Here is a 21,701-nt window from a genome sequence, read left to right as displayed (position 1 = left end):
AGTTGTGGCAGCAAAGTTACCATGCTGCATTGCTTATATCCACTGGGGGAGAAATAAACTCTCTCCCCAGATTTGAAAAGAAAAAAAAAAAAAAAAAACACTCCTTTGCTTCTGTCTGGTTGGACAAATTTCGTTCCATGCCCAACCTGGAACAGTAACAGTTGCAAAGGTAATACTAACCAGATTGACTTAAATTTGAGCTCCTAAATTAATAATTTTTCAAGAGGAATATACTTGCCATAATCAGATGATTTATGTGGTCCTAGCCCTAGAATTGAACATGGAATCGGTTTTCCTAGGTCCCATGAGCAGTTTGGGAGAGGTATATATAATCAACAAAATGGATTTTTTTAAGGAAGAAATCTGTAGGATTTAGGAGTATAGTAGTTACAGTGCAATTATGGGTAGAATGTGAATGGTGAGGGATGAGAGGTGAGGGAGTGAGAGAAGGAAGAAAGAGGGTTGGGGTGGGTGGAGATGGAGAGAGAGAAGGTAATTCAACTTGGTACCTTGTAGTTGGTTTGTAGAATTTTATGTAGAGTGTTACCATTTATTAATATGTGAATCATAGGAGGAATAGAGGACTTAGAAGAGGAGATGAGTTCAGTTTTGAACAGGCTGAGTTTGAGGTACCAATGAGTCAGCCAAATGCCATTTGGCAGCTGAAAATAAAAGATCTAAAGTTGAGGAGAGAGATCTCAATTGGAGTCACAATTGGGGATCACCAGTATGACAATAATTGTTTGATCCCATGGAGAAAAGATAAATTTTCTCAAGAAAGGAAAAGAGTCTACTACCATTTGAGGAATTCTGAAGAATATAACATGTAAGAAATACCTAGAGGAAGAAACTAAGAAAGAAAAGCAAGGAGAAAACCAGAGCTAAAATCGGTATAATAAAAGTAAGGTAAGAGGTTATATAAAAATGATGGGAGCAGTCAAAATTGCTACATGTTGCTGAGAGTTCAAGGGAAGCAATGATAATGTTTACTGGATTTAATAACAAAGAGTTTGTTGGAAACTAGAATGAGAGAAATTTCAGAGAATTTTAAGAACAGAAGCCAAATGGCAACAGATCAAGAAATGTGTTGGAGATGAGCACTGGACACATCATATGTAAACAAATCTTCTATAAGTATAGCTGTGAAAAAAAAAGTGTAGCTGTGAATAGAAGATATGTCTTTAGTTGGCTGCAGTGCTGAGGTTTGTTGAGGAAGATGAAGTAATTGTTGCTATGTGTTGTGATGGCTGGTTTGAGCATGTTCAAAGCTGATAAGAAGAAACAAGTAGGAAGAGATTGGGGTTTAAGAACAAGAATTAATAGAGTAAGATGACTAAGGTGATAGAATGGGTTCCAAAGCACAGGGAAAAGGATTAGCTTTAATAAGGAGAGAGAACTTCATCCTTTGCAATAGATCACAAAGGAAGGGATGGGTGCAACTGCAGGTGATTCTGTAGGTTTGGTGGCTGGAACTTGAGCCCACATAATCTTCTGAACGTGTGTCCTCTCCTTATAATTATTTCCTCATGCTCTAACCTTTGCAACCTATGTTCTGTTACATAAACAGCATGATACCTCTATAACTGTACTCTTGGCTTTTTTTTTTTCTTTCAACCCACTCCTTTCTCTATTGTGAAAGGAGTCTTTAAAATGTCAGTCTGATCATGTTACATAATGAGTTGTAATTGTTTACTTGCCTCGCTCTTTTCTAGATAAGGAGACTATGAAAGGAAGTATTGTGTTGCTCATTACTCTGTTCTCTTTTTTGATGTAATGTTCAAAAAATTTTAGTTGGGTGAATAAATGGCTGGTGACTTTATCTTTAATGTCATTGGCACCAAAGTATTTGTTTTTTATTGAGATTATCAGAAGATAGATTGCTGAATACAAGTATAAAATCTTCTGCGGGACTTTGAGAATTCACAATTAAGATCTTAAGGACTTCTTTTCAAAGAACAACCCAGCTTGCTCAAACCTCCCTCATTTGCTATTTAAAAGCCTATTTCAGCAAAGTTTGTTCAATTGCAGGTTAAACTGTGTCCCCATAAAAGATATTTTGGGTCCTAACTTTTAGTACCTGTAAATGTGAACTTCTTGGGAAACAGGATCTATTAATTTCTTTTAAAGTTTCATTTATTTTAAGTAATCTCTATATCCAACATGGGGCTCAAACTCACGACCCTGTGATCAAAAGTCATATGCTCTTCCAACTGAGCCAGGTAGGCACACTGGAAGACAGGAGCTTTGCAGATGGAATCAAGTTAAGATGAAGTTGAACTGGATTAAGCTGGGCCCTACTCCAATGACTGGAATTTACCTAAGAAGAGGGAGATTTGGACACAGAACACACAGGGGAGAACACTACATGAAGAATAAGGCAGAGATTGGAGTGATACACCCAAAAGCCAAGCAACACCAAAAAACATAGGTAGGAAGAAGATAGGAAAACTTCTTCCCTAGAGCATTCAGAGGTAGCATGACCTTGCCAATACCTTGATTTTGAACTTCTAGCCTCTAAGCTGTGAGAAAATCAAATTATGTTGTTTTAGCTACCCAGTTTGTGGTACTTTGTTATGACAGCTCTAGGAATCGAATGCACCTTATATATGTATATCTTTGTTCTTGATTAGATTTATTTCAGGAGTCTTATGAAACTTCCAACTAGGTAAGTCTTCTCACTTCCTGAATGAAAGTTTTTTGGTCTCATCCATCCAGGGAGCTATTCTTTCCCATTCCAACATAAAATTCAAACAACAACATTGCAGTAACTTTATTATCTTCAGAACAAAAATGCACTGATCCCATGGGTTTGTTTTCTTTTTTAAAATTTCCTCTATGACTTTTTTATTTCAATGTTGTTGTTTGACGAGGAAGAAAGATTTTAAATGGCATTAATCTGTTTAAATGGCTGTGCGTGACACTTAGGAAACCACGTAGGTGGTGGGAAATTTTTGACACTGGTCATAGACTTCACAAAGAAATTTTACAAAAGAAAAGTCTCCATGTTAAATGATTTCAGGAGAATCATAAAAATAATGAAAACTGTGACACTTCTGACTCTAAAACTACTTCAGTATTGACAAAAAAAAAAAAAAAAAAAAAAAAGAAGAAGAAAAGAAAAGAAAAGAAAAAAAACTTACATGAGAGTTTGTTTCCAAAATACCAAGATATATCTGCCTTACTCTTATTTAACCTGGAGATTACAAAAGGATTACAAAAGGTTAGCATTTCTTTAAAACATATTTTATCAACTTAAAATATGTAAAAATGTAATCTTTTTTCAATAGTAAACATTTAGGACTGTATTAGAACAAACAATCTTTTAACTAGGTTATAATGGGTATATTTTATCTCAATTTATGCAAAATGTTGCTAAAGAGAGTATATAAATTGAACTTTTGTGTCATGAGCTGACAAATGAAACTACTGTTTAATGTAATCATGTAATATGAACCAAGGCAATTAAGGATAATAAAAATAAGAGAGTTTCTGGTTTTCACTTACTATAAAGTATTATAAGTTAATTCATCTTTTTATCAGAGATAGATATATTGGGGATGAGTTATAGAAAGTGATTATTGTCATATTTTTAATCTGTTATTTTGCTTTGTGTCATCAAGTCTAGATCCAGGGGTTGCCAGTATTATTTAGGAAAAATAGCTTTTTGTTTAGCTCAAGGCTAAGGAAGGAGATTAAGAGGTGTGAATAAAGGATTAGCATTCTTTTTTCTTTATTATGTTCAGTTAGCCAGCATATAGTACATCATTAGTTTTTGAGGTAGTGTTCAATGATTCATTAGTTGCATATAACACCCAGTGCTCATAACAACACATACTCTCCTTAATGCATTCTTTAAACATATTTAAACATATTTTATCATCTTAAAGTAGGTAAAGAATCTGTTCTCCACTTCTCTGGGTTTTCCTGTTTTAGATTCCAGATGTAAGTGAGATCATATAGTATTGCTCTTCCTCTGACTTTTTTTCACAGCATATTCCCATCAAGGTTCATCCATGTTTTCACAAATGATAGCATTTCCTTCATTTTTGTGGGCAAATTAAAGTTCCCTTATACATAAAAATTGATATTTATGGGTTTATATATATATATAAATATATAAAATAATATTATATACATATCACATTTTCTTTTTTTTTTTTTTTCCACCTGTGAATACTTGGTTGTTTTCATACCTTGGCTTTTGTAAATAATGATACAATAAACATGGAAATGCAGATATCTCTTGGATATACAGTTTCCGACTTCACAGTGGTTTGACTTACAATTTTTCTACTTAAAATGGTGTAAAAGTAAACAAGCAATAAAAAACACACTTCAAAGATTTGGGATGCTTTATCAGATATATTATTTGCAAATATTTTTATCAGATATGTCATTTGCAAATATTTTCTCTTTCTGAAGGTTGCTTTTTAGTTATGCTGATTATTTCCTTCACTGTGCAGAATCACTAAATTCTACTCCTAATACTAATATTATGCCATATATTAACTAATTGGAATTTAAATAAAAACTTGAAACTATAAAAAAAAAAGATAAAATATACTTCAGATTTTGATCTTTTCTGGCTAGGATATGTGGTATGATATCTCTTATGCTGCTGGGCTGTGGCGGTGAGCTGCAGTTCCTGGAAAGCCATGCAATCATGAGGTTAAATAACATATTCGCTGACAACCATTCTGTTTTTTACTTCAGTACAGTATTCAGAAAATTTAATGAGCTTTCAGCACATTATTATAAAATAGACTTGGTTTTAGATAATTTTGCCCAAATGTGGTTCTAATATAACCAATATAAGTGTTCTAAGCACATTTAAAATAGGCCAGACTAAGATACGACGTTTGGTAAGCTAGATGTAGTAAATGCACTTTTGATTTAGGAAGTTTTCAATTTATAATGGGTTTATTTGGAGGTAATCTCACCCTAAATTTAGGAAGATCTGTAGTGATTTCATTTCCTCTGGATATATACACAGAAGTAGGATTGCTAGATATATAGTAGTTCTTTTTTAATTTTTTGAGGAACCTCTGTACTATTTTCCATAGTAGCTGCACCAATTTACATTCCTACCAACAGTATATGAGGTTCTCCGCATCCTCTAATCTTTTGTCTCTTTTATAATAGATATTCTAACAAGTTGAGATAACTCATTGTGGTTTTGATTTATATTTCCTGACAGTTAGTAATAGCATCTTTTCATGTACCTCTTGGTCATTTAAATATCTTCTCTGGAAAAATGCCTATTTAGGTCTCTTGCCCATTTTAAAATCCAATTATTTGGGGGTTTTTGCTCTTAAATTGTATGAGTTTCTTACATATTTTTTAAAAAGGTTTTATTTATTTATTTGACAAAGAGACAATGAGAGAGGGAATACAAGCAGGGGGAGTTGGAGAGGGAGAAGCAGGCTTCTGGCTGAGCAGGGAGCCCTAAGCAGGGCTAGATCCCAGCAGGGTTTGATCCCAGGACCCTGTGATCATGACCTGAGCTGATGACAGATGTTTAATGATTGAACCACCCAGGCACCCCAAGTTTCTTACATATTTTGTGTATCTCTTATCAGGTTATGGTTTGCAAATATTTTTGTTCATTTGTAGGTAAGCTTTTCATTTTCTTGATTACTACTTTAGCTGTGCAGAGCTTTTTAGTTTGATTTAGTGACATTTGTTTATTTTACTCTTATTGCTTATGCTTTTGATATCATATCCATAAAATCTTCGCTAAGATCAATGTCAAAGAGGTTTTTCCCTATGTTTTCTTCTAGGTTTTATATTTAAGACAATTAAAACTAATTTTATCCCAGGGATTTGAATCAAGAAAGATAGATGAGAGTTTGAACTGGCAAAGAATTTTGTCTTTTTATGGCTTCAGGTTTTATATTTAAGACAATTAATGACTAATTTTATCCCAGGGATTTGAATCAAAAAAGTTAGATGAGAGTTTGAACTGGCAAAGAATAGGTGAGAAAAAAAGGACTACAGTTTATTAAACAGTCTCTAAAACATTTTGTAATTTCTTAAAGGGTATGGATGTCCTTGAGAGTATCAGTCTCAAACAAGAATTTGGGAACAGTGACTTTGGGAACCTGATTTAGGACAACTACTAAATGTATGTAGGCTATTCTATGAACTAATTGAAAACTTCTGGTTTAGCTGGAAGTAAAGTCTGGAGCCCATTTTTTATGAGTAGAATTTCACTACAGAGATCACAGGATGTATATGATCTTGAAATGAAAGAGTTAAATTAAGAATGGTGACTATAACAACCATGGTGCCAACTAGGGATATATTTTTCTCACAAATTGGAACACCTCACCACTGCTTTTCAACATTATACTAGAAGTTCTAGCTAATATAATAAGACAAGAAAAGGAAATACAAGGGTATACAGATTGGGAAGGAAGAAATAAAGTTGCTTTTACTTGCAGATGATATATTCATTTATGTAGACAATCCGAAAAAAAGGACAAACTCCTCAACTAATAAGCAATTATAGCAAGGTTACAGAATACATGGTTAATATGCAAAAGTATGTCACTTTTCTATATACCAAAAATGAACAAGTGGAATTGGAAATTGAAAACACAATACCATTTACATTACCAAGAGAAAAAAAAAAGAAATTCTATAGTATAAAGCTAACAAGAGGTGTATAATGTGGAAAACTGCAAAACTATGATGAAAGAAATTAAAGAAGAACTAAATAAATTGAGAGCTATTCCATGTTCATAAATAGGGAGCCTCAATATTATCAAGATGTCAGTTCTTCCCAAATTAATCCTTAGATTCAATATGATTCCAACAAACTATTGTATAGATATGACAGACTGAATCTAAAATTTATATGGAGAGCAAAAAGACTCCAATGAGGCAACAAAATATTGAAGGAGAAAAACAATGTTGGAGGACCAAATTATCTGATTTTTAAGACAATACAAAGCTATAGTAATCAAGGTAGTATAGTACTGGTAAAAGAACAGACAAGTAGATCAATGGAACATAATAGCTCAGAAATAGATCTACATAAACAAATTCAATTTATCTTTGACAAAGGAGTAAATATAATGGAGCAAAGATAATCTTCAATTAATGGTGCTGGAACAACTGGGCATCCTGTCAAAGAAATGAATCTAGACACAGATTTTATATCCTTCACAAAAATTAACTTTAAATGAATCACAGACCTAAATGTAAAATAAAAAACTACAAAACTCATAGAGGATCACATAGGAGAAAACTACATAATCTTGGGCATATTGATGACTTTTTAGATTAAATATCATAGGTACAATCCATGAAAGAAATGATTGATAAGCTGGATTTAATTAAAATTAAAAACTTCTGCACTTCAAAAGACAACGAGAAGATAAACCACAGACTGAAAGAAAATATTTGCAAAAAGACTGATATCCAAAACATAAAAGAACTCTTAAAACTCAATAATAGGGAACAAACAAGTTCGTTTAAAAAATGAGCCAAAGACCTTAACAGATATCTCATGGAAGAGGATATACAGATGGCAAATACGCATATGAAAAGAGGCTCCACATCATTTGTCATCGTGAAAATGCAAATTAAAATGAAATACCACTATACATCTATTAGAATGGCCAGCATTTGGAGTACTGACAACACAAGTCCTTGTGAGAATGTAGAGCAAAAGGAATTCTCATTCATGACTGCTGGGAATTCCAAATTGGACAGCCATGTTGCAACATAGTTTGGCAGTTTCTTAGAAGAGTAATCATACTCTTACCATGGGACTCAGCAATCACACTTATTGGCATTTACTCAAAGGAGTTGAAACTTTATATCCACACAAAAACCTATACGTGGATTTTTACCTCAGGTTATTCATAATTACTAAAACTTGGAAGCAAACAAGCTGTCCTTCAGTAGCTAATGGATAAACTGGTACATCTAGACAATGCTATATGATTCAGTGCTAAAACAATGAGCTCTCATGCCATGAAAAGATATGGAGGAAATTAAATGTGTATTAAGTGAAAGAAGCCAATCTGAAAAGACCATAAACCATATGATTCCAATTATATGATCTTTCAGAAAAGGCAAAAGGTGTGCATAGTCAGAGCTCAGATAATCCTTAGGGCAATCAAACCACTCTGTATGATATTATAATTGTAGATATGTATCATAAGGAAATTTCCCAAGCCCATGAAATGTATATCAAGAGTAAACCTAAAGTAAATTATTTGAGTGATAATAATTTGTTGGTGTAGTTTCATCAATTGTAACAAATGTACACTACTCTGGTGAAGGATGTTGATAACGGAGGAGGCTCTCCATGGTGGGACAGGGGCTAGGGTTTGTATGGAAAATCTCTGTGCCTCCTCTCATTTCTGCTATAAACCTATAACTCAACCTCCCAAAAATAAGATCTATTATAAAAAAAATTTACTCCTGACTTATCAGATGATTTTTCCCATATAATTACTCATTTCCCTTTCTTTTCTTTCTGATATAACTTCGAGTATTTATCTATAAGACACTACTCTGCTTGTATCATACTAGCTAGTTATGCCTTTTATGTGTCTGATTTTGCCATTCTAAATAAATGTTATGCTCCTTAAGGGAAGGGATTCTGTTTTATTCCTCTAAATATTTTTAAAAGATATTACTTATTTATTTGGGGGACAGAGAGAGAGAGAGAGGGAGAGAACAAGAGAGAGCAGGAGCAGGAAGAGGGGCTGAACAGGGAGCCTTATTTGGGGCTGAATCCTAGGACCCTGAGATCATGACCTGGACTGAAGACAGATGCTTAATCTACTGCACCAACCAGGTGTCCCTAAATTTTCTTTCTTCCAAGTATATATATGTCTTGCTCTCTGTATATTTGTAAATAAGACATGAGAAAATGTTTATTCTGCAGAATAATGCTTAATATTTATTTTCTCTTCAATCTGTAATCCATATTCTATAATTTTCAATTCAACAAAGCTGACATTTTTCCTTTTAATGTGATTTTTAATATTTTTTGCTTCTAAAAGTGTTGGAGGCAGCAGGTAGTATTTTTTTAAGGAGAAATAAAGTTACAGGACTACCTAGGAAAACAGGATTAACTTGTTTTGGAAACTGATACGGATATGGCAATGTATTACTGAATTCATTTTTTTTTCCCTGTCTCTAAGACCAAAAGGAAAACATATTGTATTACTCCATTCCCATGAACTAATAAAAGGAGGATTATTCTTAAAGTTGTTAAATGTGAATTTTATATAAAAGTTATTGCATGACATAATAAGAATTCTCTTTATGGCAGGTATGTTAAAGCTGCGCAAATGTTTTTCATGTTCTATTGTGGTAGGCAAAATGACGGCTTCTCAAAAACATCTATCTCCCGATCTCTGGAGGTTGGAGATGGAATTAAGTTTCTAATCAGGTAACCTTAAAATAGAGAGATTTTCCTGGATTTTTCTAGGTTACATGTAATCACAGGGATCCTGAAATGTGGAAGAGGGAAGCAGGAGAGTCCATGTCAGAGTGATGTGATGTGAGAAGGACTCAAAAGCCCATTTCTTTCTTTGAAGAGAGAAGGAAAGGGAACTATGAGACAAAAACACCTTGATTATAATCCAGCAAGGCCCCTTTTGGACTTCTGACTTTCATATTATAAAATGATAAATTTTTGTTGTTTTGAAGTCACTTGTTGGTGGTACTTTGTTAAAGCAGCTATAGGAAATGAATAACACCCATTATATGATCCCTTAAAAGCTTACAAGAGGGGTGCCTGGGTGGCTCAGTGGGTTAGGCCGCTGCCTTCGGCTCGGGTCATGATCTCGGGGTCCTGAGATCGAGTTCCGCATCAGGCTCTCTGCTCAGCAGGGAGCCTGCTTCCCTCTCTCTCTCTGCCTGCCTCTCTGCCTACTTGTGATCTCTCTGTCAAATGAATAAATAAAATCTTAAAAAAAAAAAACTTACAAGAATGGCACTGTCATAGAGATGATATTCATCAAATATTCTATTTTCTACACTCACATTTTCCAGTCTCCTTGAAGCTGGATGTTACTCATTTTGGCCAATGAAATATGAACAGAAGTGGAATGGATCTCTTTCAGATTCTTTTCTTCTGTTTGTGTGATTCAGACGGTACAACTACAAGGTGGTAGGTCCTCAGTCACCCTGGGCCACAGACTGTGTCTGTATAGCAGAGTAGACACACTCAAACACTTGTTGAACATGTCATGAAACTAGACAAAAATGCTTTACTATGTTGAGCCACCACAATTTAAGTGGTAATTTGTTACTGTAATATGATATAGTTTATCCTAAAAAAAATAAAATTCAGATACCAAGTTATAGCTTAGTAAAGATCAGGGATTAAGTTTCTCTGATGTCTAGAATTCTGGCTTAAAAATAGAGTTCAGAAAATTTAGAAGACTTCATGGTTAACATTCACTTAGATTGTTACATCCTGTCTACAGCTTTAGCGCACAAGATTGCCAATTCCAAATTATGCTCTCTGGCCAGTGATTAAAAGGAAGACAATGTATCTTATTGAAAAAAAAAAGCCATACCTCTTTATGAACAATGATTACTAGCAGAATAAGATATAGTTATTAACATTAAAGATTTAAAAAAAAATTTTCTCTTAGAGGTAATTCCACATTTTCATGAAAGTGGCTGGGGCAGGGTCTATAGTAATGCCTGGCAAGACATTTCTCAAAGAGCTTTGAGCCTCTCATATGCCTGAACAAATATTTCTTTAGCAGTTGAGAGTTCTCTAAGAACTAAAAGTTAAGATTTTATCTCTGCCTAGAAGATTTTAGAGGCAAGTTGTTGACATTTTATCCAGTCAATTATAGAAGAACTTTAGTGTGAATCTGTTACTAAATTAACCAAAGGTGGCCCCTGAGTTGTTTATTTTGTCACAGAGTTCTGGGGCTTATTAGCCCAAAGACCACGGATGCCAAATTAAAATTTTTACACACTGATGTTATATTTTTAGCATAGCCCAAATAGATTTTTATCCATTCAGAGCTGGCTTCCTTTGTGTATCACGGAAAACAGTGCCCAGCATCTGCCAGCCATGGATAAAACCTGTACCTATAAAACTTCCTGAGCTGCTGCTGCCCTTTGGAGCTCTGTGACCCAGATCCCCTGCTTTAAGCGGTTGAGTGGTATCGCCTACTCGTCATCACGGTTGTTGGTAGAACTCAGTTTTTTCAAGGCATGTTGGACCAATGGCCTTAGGGACTCACTAGCTTTTGCCCAGAGACAACTCTCCATTCCTTGTCATGTGGGCCTGTCCATGTGGGCTCACATCATAGACCTTGTGTCATCAGAGCAGCAAGCTAGAAGAGCCAGAGAGTAAGCACAAGCAAATTCGCCTTCTGTAGACTAGTCTCAGAATGACATAGCATCAAAATTTTTTTTTATAGCCTTGAGATCTTTTATTTTCCTACACTTAGTATGCCATGAACTCATAGGAAATGGGTTCCAGCAGCTCAGGCTCCTTTCCATTGGTTCTTGCCAAGTGTGCTCCTTTGGGTGCAGCAGGTTGGTCCTTCTGTTGAATCCAAATACCTTTCTCTTTGGCTTCCTACTTTTTGGGATCACTTTTCTCCACATGCTCGTGGGTTTTGTGGAAGATAATAATAAAAAAGTTTAAAGGAAGTATTTGTGAATTGTGATATGTAATATAAGGAAAGGAATCAGGACAAGGTGTATTCGTGTGCATGTATGATGATTATTTAAATCATACAGAAGAGCCTTCCTGAGATGACATTTATGCTGAGATTGAATGATGTGAAAATATCAGCTTTATAGATAGAATAGCAGGTTCAAGGGCCATAAGGCAGAGAAGAATTTGTTAAGTGAAGGAAGTAGGAGAGCCTTAGGACTAAAACATATTTAGCAAGGGGTAAAGAGTTATGAACTAATGTTGGAGGTAGATAGGGGCTAAAATATATATGGCCTTGTAGGTCGTGGGAAGAACAGTATTTTATTCTAAGTATAATGGAAAGCATTGGAGAGTTTTATGAAAGGTAATATCAAGATCTTACTTTTACAAATTTTGGTCTTATTGCAAAATTATAAAGAAAACTGACAAGAAGAGTGCAAGGAAGTTCTAAACATCCTTCATGTGAGCTGAAAATTATATGACCATGCCAGCTTTGTATTATTCTGATCAAATCTATTCTATTTAAAACATCTAAATGGTATACTGGCCTTTACTTTTCTAGGATTCAAAGAAAGACGTATCTGTACATACTATCTAAGAACCAGAAATCATAATAATTAGGTTCCTTTCCCTTCAAATAATTTGGATAATAACTGCAACAATGTTGGGAGGACCATTAAGATTATCTGTAGTGTTTATGTTTAGGAGATCCACAGATTAGTACTTACTGGTTAATGGGAAACTATTTTCCAGATCACCCTCTATTGCTTTGTGTCATTCCAGGTATCTCATGGCAATTTTATTTTACTGGTTGAATTTTACCTTAGGATGTTTGCCTTTCCCCTTGACTTTTTTTTTTTTTTTTTTTGACAAGGAAATATTAGGTATAAGTTTCTCAACCATGGACATTATTAAAGAATGTATAAATGATTCCAAAGTTTTGACCATCTGTGATGTTTGAATATTATGACACCTACATTATAGGAACCAGTTACTGTTTATGCTTACAGTATCATCATGACTATAGCATAGCATACTTACCGACATCATACTTCAGTAAGTCTCATGTGGCATTTGTTCAATATACCTCTTATATTCAAGTACATTATTTGAGAAATTATTTGTTAGTGTACAATTGTGTATGGCTTACTGTTTTATGACTCATCCCACTTCATGAATAACCTCAAGAGCAGGTAGTATCCTCATCTGGCTTCATTCTTGTTTTCTTACTTTCCACCCACATCCCAGGACTGAATCTTTCTTTGCTAGGACGTACTTTGAATGCCTTAGACCCATAAAGAAAACAAGAGTCTAGGTAAACAGTGTATCAGAAGGCTGAGAAATCTTTTGTCTATGCAGTGACAGAGCACTAGGAGAGGAAGGTAGTTACAACCAACAAACATCTTAGGCAATGAACTCATGAAAGTTTCCAGTTAAAATACATCACAGTCCATTTAATCGTTTGGCCAAAATCTGGAGATTAACGTAAACTAAACTATGGGAATAGGATAAGGCAAAGGAATAAAAGTGGTCTAGTAAGAAGATAAAGGAATTCTAAGTATGGTTCTGACAGTAAATAGATGTTTGATGAAACAAATTTAACTAAATTTAAGTTCATGTCAATATTGTATTAAATTAACAGGTGATTACAGATTTTTAGCATCATTGTATATCAGATTTAGAATGAGCTTCAAAGGCTTCAGTCTATTTTATCCCATTTTGTAAAGCTCTAATTCTACAGGCCTCAAATTATTTTGTCTCAGGACCCATTTATACTTTTAGCACTTACTAAAACTGCAAAGAGCTTTTGTTTTTGTGGGATATACCTACTTATGTTTGTCATATTGGAAATTAAAATGAACAATTTTAATGATTCATTTTAAATAGCTATATATTTCTATATTAACATAAATATTTTTAAGGTTCAATAGTTACAAGCCAGACACAGAAAGACAACTATCTCATGACATCACTTGTATGTGGAGTCCCAAAACAAAACAAACATTTGCATTCATGTTACAGAAAGCAGACTGGATGTTACCAGGACCTGGGAGTTGTGGGGGGAAAGGGATATGTTAGTCAAAGACTATACACTTTCAGTTGTAAGATGAGCAAGTTATGGAGATCTAATATACAGCACAGTGACTGTAGTTAATGTAGACTAGAAATTTGCTAAGAGAGTAGATCTCAAGTATTTTACACACACACGTGCACTCACAGATACCTATGTGAAAATTGATAGATATGTTAATTGACTGTGGTAATTATTTCACAATATATACATATATCAAATATCATGTTGTATACCATAAATATACACAATTTTTGTTTGTCAATCATACCTCAATAAAGTAGAAAAATATATTTTCAAAAATTATGGTGAGAAGAATGGAATGGTTTTGTCTTTTTTCAAATCTGTTTTATGTCTGGCTTAAGAGGTTCTTATGTCTTCTTTTTGTGATATGACATGTCTAGTGGTCTCTGGAAAACATCACTGTAGGCTCATGAGAAAATGAGAATCTAAAAGGCAAATAACACCCCAGTATCATTTTGAATATAATTGTGAATTGGAAGAGCCCTTGAAAATATTTCAGAATTTTCCTAGGTATCCTGGATGACATTTTGAGAATCACTGCTCTAATTATAAAGATTTTCTTTATTTGGAGCCCATATTTTTCTTCTACTTTCTAATCTCAAGAACCATAAAGAGTAAGTCTGATGTGTTTTAAATGGTATCTCCACTCAAATATTTTATGACAACTCTTTTGTTAACCTTTTATCTTTCCTTCAGGATCAATGTTCATAGTTCTTTCAACTAATGTTCATGTGGCAAATCTCAATTTTTCTTTCTATCTTAGTTATATTATCCTTGGGCCTGCACTCATTAGTCATTTGTTCTTTTGGTGTAACAATTAGTGTTGAGTACAATATTTCAAGATAGTCTGAATGTTGGGAAGTTGAGAAAAAAAAAATCTTAACCTGGATTCCACATCTCTTAAGTTCTATACAATTTGATCCAGATTTTAACTTGCTAATATTGTCTTTCCTATTTTATAGTTTTTAATTGATATAGAGAATTAAAAAAAAATTCTATGTCATCTTATTAGAAGATGGATCATCATTTTAGCTTGTGGATCTTGATGGTATATGAAATATATCATAATATTTATGGCAGATAGTATTCACCAAATTGTTTCATCTTCCTCCTGGACATGTAGCACGAACCATATACTGAGCCCTCCTTGTATCCAGGTAGAGCCTAGGACTGAGTTCTTGTCAGTGGGGTGTACAGTTCAGTGCCCGCCAGAAACATGCAGTATAAATATTTGTAGTATCCCCACAATTGACTTGCTGCAAGTGAAGAACTCTGAGAGAACTAGAAAGTGGAAGGAACTTGGATCTGAGTTCACTATTTTGAAGGACAACTTTCCACAGAGGCTTCTGGAAGGGAAGATGGATTTCATCTTGATTCTTCTATGAGCTAGAAAGTGTTAGATGTTGCTTGAAGCTCTTGGGATTTTTGATAGCCTATGCCACGAAATGTTCTCAGCTTTATTAAAACACTCTATGTTGACATTAATCTGTTATTCAGTCACTATTTTTCTATAGTCATTCAATCAAAAAAGACCATACTACTTCAGCCATACTAATTGTACTAATCCTGCCGTCATTTATCCCATACTTATCTTACCCACAAGAATACAAGATAACTTTTGATAGATGCTACGGTGAAATTTGGATAAATGACGAGTAATGCTGTCATCAGAATGAGCTGGGGATGTGTTCTCTTTATTTTTTTTAAAGATTTTATGTATTTATTTAACAGAGAGAGAGAGAGAGAGAGCACAAGCAGGGAAGCAGCAGGCAGAGGGGAGGGAGAAGCAGGCTCCCTATGGAGCAAGAAGCCCGATGAAGAGCTGGATCCCAGGACTCTGGGATCATAACCTGAGCTGAAGGCAGGTGCTTAAACAGCTGAGACACCCAGACTTCCTTTGTTCCTTTATCTTTAATTTTGTGAAAGAATTTGTGTAGAATTGGTATTAGTTCTCCCTTATATGCTCAGTAGAATTTACTACTGAAGTCCTTGCTCGTGAGTTTGTGGGAACATTTTTTTTTTTTTTTTAAAGATTTTATTTACTTGACAGAGAGAGAAAGAGAGATCTATCAGAAGCAGGCAGGCAGAGAGAGAGGGGGAAGCAGGCTTCCTGTTGAGCAGGGAGCCTGATGCAGGGCTGGATTCCAGGACCCTGAGATCATGACCTGAGCCCAAGGCAGAGGCTTAACCCTCTGAGCCACCCAGCGCCCCATGTGAGAACATTCTTAACTACAAATTCAATTTCTTTAATAGACATACGTTGTTTAGGTTACCTATTACCTCTAGAAAGATCTTTTGTAATTTGTTTTAGAGGGATTTTTGTCATTTTCATCCATATGGCCAAACTTAGAGTTAGGTATAACTTTATCCTTTAAATATTTGTAGAATTTGTAGTTTTATAACCATTCACATTTCAGATATTGAAAATATGTGTTTTATCTCTTTTTCTTCTGGTTTCACTAGAGGTTTACCAACTTTATCTCCTCAAAGAACTCCATTTTGGTTTTATTAATTTTCTCTATTGTTTTCCTGTACTCTTTTTTGATTTGTTTGTTTGTTGTTTTCCTGTTTTCTATTTCATTAATTTCCTTCCTGGTCTTTATTATCTCCTTTGTCCTATTTACTTTGGATTTAATGTGTTCTTCACTTTTTAATTTCTTATGGTAGAAATTGAAGTCACTGATTTGAAACTTTTCTTCTTTTTAATATGGGCTGGTTATAGGTTTTCCCCAAGTGGTGCTTTTAAGTAGCACCCTACAAATTCTGATGTTTTGTTTTTATTTTCATTCAGTTTACAATACTTTCTAATTTTCCTTTTGATTTTATCTTTGACCCATGGGTTATTTGAGATGCGTTTTTTTTTTTTTTCTTTACACATTTGGAGATTTTCCAGTTATCTTTTTTAATGATTTTTAATTTCACTCCCTTGTGACCAGAGAATGTACTTTGTATAACTTGAATCCCTTTAAAATTGAGACTTTTTCCATGTCTCAGGATCTGGTCTATCTTGATAAGTGTTCCATGTGTACCCTGAAAGATGTGTAGTCTTCTGTTGGTGGTGGAAATTTCTGTCAATGTCAGTTAGGTCAAATTTGTTGATAGTGTTGTTCGAATATACCATACCATAGTGTTGTTCAAGTACACCATACCACTTTGATTTTCTATCTATTCTTTGAGTTATTGAGAGACAGATATTAAAATTATTTAATTTAAATTAATTTAAAAATTAATTGAATTATTTAAAAATTAAAATGAGTATAATTGTTATTATGCTTAGTTTTCCTTGCAGTTATATCTGTTTTTTTTCATGCATTTTACATTGTTTTTAAGTGCCTAATTTTTAAGACTCTTAAATCCTCTTGGTGAATTCACCAATTCACCTCTTTATCGTTAGGAAATAACCTTCTTTATCTCAGGTAATATTCTTTGCTCTGAAGTCCACTTAGACTTTATTAATGTAGTCTTTCCAGCTTTCTGAAGATTAATGTAAATATATCATTTCAACTTTTTACTTTCAGCCTATTAGCATTTATATTTGAATTGTTTTTCTTATTGGCAGTATTTAATTGGTTCTTGCTTTTTTAATATCCCATCTGATCATCTTTTCCTTTTAATTAGAACATTTACTCTATTTCCATTTAATGTAACTATTAATATAGTCTGGTGGCAATCATTACCTTGTTACATGTTTTCTTTCTGTCTTCTCCATTTTTCTTCCCTTTTCTGCCTTCTTTTGGATTAATGGAATATTTTTTTAGGCTTCCACTTTATCTTGTTTATTGGCTCTTCTATTGTTGCTATTTTAGAGCTTGCTCTAGGTCTTACAAGTCATTATAATATTCTACCTTTTTTTTTTAAAAAAGATTTTACTTATTTATTTGACAGAGAGAGAGAGAGATCACAAGTAGGCTGAGTGCAGGCAGAGAGAAAGGGAGAAGCAGGCTCCTTGCTGAGCAGAGAGCCTGATGTGGGGCTTGATCTCAGGACCCTGGGATCACAACCTGTGCTGAAGGCAGAGGCTTAACCCGTGAGCCACTCAGGTACCCCATAATATTCTATCTTTCGCATATCACTTCACTTATAAGGCAAGTATATCGTTTCAGATATAAAATACTTACAATAATATACTTCCATTTACTTACTTATTTCCGTTTCTCTTTACCTGGCCTTTGCACTATTACCATACATTTTACCTTTACTTATGAATATCACAATACTTTTAAATTTCTGTTTAAGTAGTTTATCTTTTGGAGAGACAGAAATTTTAAAAAATCACATATATTTATCAGTCTTAAACTACATCTCCTCTTTTTTGTTGCTCTTTATTCCTTTGTATAAATAAAGCATTATTTCCACATCGTGTCATTTTCCATCTGCCCGAAGGACTTCTTTTAACATGTATGTAGGGTTCTGGGTATTAAATTATTTATGTTTCCTTTTCCTTTTTTTTTTTTTTTTAATGCTGGAAAACTTTGTTATCTTATGCTTTTTTTCTGAATATTGGCTGCTGTCTCTCTAATCCCTTCATATGACTCCATCTGTGGTCAAGGGTAGTTTCTTCATGTGAACATGCCATCTGTACTCTGCTGAGTACTTGAGGGATCCCGCTGACATCAACTCTTGCAGCTGTCTCCTCTCTAGTATTCTGCTCTATATATTCCAACCACCTTGGTGTCCTTGGACCTTCAGTATTCTTTCCATGAACTCAGAGTCTGCGGGGTTTTCTGTGCCTTTCACATCTTGCCTCACCCTTCCCACACCATCACTTGAAAGCTCTCTCAAGGCAGTAGATTGCTCACCTAGTTTACTTCCCATCTCTTAAAGATTTTTTTTTTTTTAAGATTTTATTTATTTATTTGTCAGAGAGAGATTGAGAGCACAAGCAGGGGGAATGGCAGGCAGAAGGAGAAGCAGAGTCCCTGCTAATCAAGGAGTCCAATGCGGGCCTCATCTCAGGACCCCGGGATCATAACCTGAACCCAAGGCAGATGCCCAATTGACTGAGCCACCCAGGCGTCCCAGGACTATTTTTTTTTTTTTTTTATTACATGAAATCCAGTGCCTTGAAACTTTTTTTTTCCTTATGTATTTTTTTCTTCTTCTTTGTTTCTTTTGAGTGTTCCAAGAAGTTAAATCTGGTCTTTGCTATTATCCCATCTTGTCTTGAAGCAGAGGTCCCTCCATTTGGCTCTACTTTTAATGCCCATTTTAAAAATTTATTTTTAAAAAGTTTGCCTTTGTTCCATCACGGCCTCAGAAGTTTTACTTCTTATCATTCTTCGATATTCTTTTCTCCTCTAGTCTAGCAAATTTTCCTCTCCCCTGATAAGCAGAAGTATGGTAATCTTTGTATCTTCTCTTCAATCAAGGAAGACACTTTATTTCTGTGGATTTTCTCTCACACTCACTTAAGAAATTCTCTGTTTTCTTATCTCTTTTGTAGAGTATAAAATCTTCATCCCTGTCCTTTAGGAACATGCTCTGAGAACTTTCACAAATTATAAAGTGGAAGTATAAGGGTTTTTTAAAGTTTTTTTGTTTGTTTGTTTTATTTCTGTCTACTGACTTGAGCACTGTTCATGAAAGCTCTTATTTGTATTTACAAGTAAATTATTTTACTAAGTAATAGTAGCCTGCTAGCTCCCTCAACCTCACACTAGACTTCTACCAACTCCCAATAAATTGTAAAATGATTACTGTGAAATAAATGATAATTCCTCACTCACCACTACCACTCCTCCTGTTACTGTCCTATTTCCTGCTTCTGAATGCATTGAGCTTTTGGGTGCATTTGACATTAACCTGCCTAGAAACAGGCTGCTGGAACAAATGACATCTTGATGTCTCTTGTAAGTCTAAATTTTAATAACTGTCATCATCCACTTTGTTAAGAAATGGTAGTGGTTAAATTGTGGGAATGATGGAACTATCAAGAATGGAAGCATGGCTGTTTCTCTAGTCAATAAAGCTGGCATTTTGTCATGAGGATGACATTGTGATTATATATTCTATAAAATGATCACATTGAAGACCGTTTCCTGGCATCAAAATCAGATTTTGAGTAGAAAAGAACATGTTTTAGAAATACACTATTTATTTGCTATAGAATTTCTTCTAGCTTAAAGCATTTCTTGAGATATATATATATATATATGTATATATATATATATAAATCCAGCTGCGCTATCTTCACTATACCTAATGTTATATTTGTATAATAAATATCTTTCTATAGAGTTCACAGTATTTTGAGTAAATTATAATAGTATTTACTTATCAGTGAAAAGCTTAACTTGATACTACAGCAAATTTTATGCTAGAATACATTTTTTCACTGCCTACTGGGTTAGCTTTCTTATGGGAATTATAGTATTAAATGTTTACATGTTTTGTTTTTTAAAAATTATATTCATCCATGTTCATAGATACATGGCTTTCTTAATGATTTATGGTTACTTAATGATTAATGATTACTAAAGAAAATATAACTGCTATTTCTTCTAAACATAAATGTATCTGTGCAACTGCAACCAAAAAGTACCAAAAATAATCTAGTTCAACATTACATTTTTTCTTAAATATAATTTATTTTTAATTATACATTTTGTAGAGCATTTAAAATAGAAAAGATAAATGAAGAATACTAAGATCACTTAGATTGTGCCATTGCTTTCATTTAATAAACATAAGATCCAAGAGTATTAATAAGTCCTTAATAGTGGGATTTTTAATTACCACAACAATATCAGCACTTGACCATCTTTGTATTCAGGCTCTCTCAAGATCCTGTAATTTTAATATTCTGTGAGCATCATAGTGTTATATTACTAAAGGATCCACTGCACAATTGAAAGGGAACTAATACACTATTAAAAGCACACAGAAAGAAAAATGATAAAGTACCAAGATAGACATATAAGTATATTTCATTCCAGTAGGTATACCTACATGGAAGGCCAACATATAACGATGAGATTTCTTTAAAGCATGGAATCAAAGCAAGGGGAGTTGGTTTGATCATCTTGATAGCTCCTGTCATTAAGCCACTTTATTTTGGTTTATCCAGTTCCTGAAGGGAAAGATCTACTGCACATTCCAGAGAATGATCCATAGGCAGGGGCATCTGCTCCTGTGTATGCTGTTGGAGCTTTACTACAAAGTTTGAATACTATTCTTTATCCCATTTTCTACCCTTTAAAAATACATCAAATGATATCTATTATAAGAATAGCAATTTATTAATTACCTTCTCAAATTTAAATTTTTTGACTATGCTCACTAGATATGCCCTACCTTGACCAAAGAATTAAAAAAATGACGACTTTCCACAGAATTAGAAAAAAATTCTATCAAAATTTTTTGGTTTTGCTTTTTTGTTGTTGTTGTTGTTGCAAACCTGAACCCCCTTCCTTCCAACATTGCATCACAAAGGATGTAAGGGAACAGGAAAGTGGTGTTGATAACACTTTCAGTAAGAGCAAGATGTATTTAAGATGAAGCAATAGCACTTTGACTAATCTTTAAAAAGAGTTCTCTTCTGGAGCACTGCAGGAGTGAAGATTTTTCCTTACACAGTATGGACTTAAGTGCACGATGAGTATGCTACTTTGATTTTGATAGTATAATTTGAATTTGCTAATTCAAAGCTTGTGCAAAAGAGTCTTAAGCCATGACTGTGTTTATCATATTTCATCAAAGCAAAATTTGCTGGTTGTTTAAATTAGTTCATATTTCATAGACAAAGTGTATATTTACACCTTTAGACATCATTCTAAGTTCATTTCTGTGGAAACTTTTTACAATAGAAGGCCTAGGGGGAATTCCATACCAAGCCCAATTTGGATATCTGCAAAATCTGAATATCTGCACTTCAGAGCAGAATTAATCTCCAAACTTATCAACATCAGATCAAATGACTGTTGATCTCTTAGAATTGCTAGCAAAAATTCT

The 21,701-nt window shown here is 34.0% G+C and overlaps 1 protein-coding gene across 1 annotated transcript in view; it reads left to right on the top strand.

The window, feature by feature from the left end:
- The window catches only part of SLCO6A1 (solute carrier organic anion transporter family member 6A1), a 111,420-nt gene extending 100,297 nt beyond the window's left edge, over positions 1-11,123 (top strand). Inside the window, exons 15-16 of the mRNA XM_059416388.1 lie at positions 9,296-9,415; positions 10,982-11,123. Of these exons, the coding sequence (XP_059272371.1) occupies positions 9,296-9,415; positions 10,982-11,123 (262 nt within the window). The remainder of the gene's footprint in view (positions 1-9,295; positions 9,416-10,981) is intronic.
- The last annotated feature ends 10,578 nt before the right edge of the window (positions 11,124-21,701 follow it).

This window comes from Mustela nigripes, chromosome 12 (genome assembly GCF_022355385.1).
Source record: "Mustela nigripes isolate SB6536 chromosome 12, MUSNIG.SB6536, whole genome shotgun sequence".
NCBI lineage: Eukaryota > Metazoa > Chordata > Mammalia > Carnivora > Mustelidae > Mustela > Mustela nigripes.
This window is presented reverse-complemented; position numbering and strand designations above follow the sequence as displayed.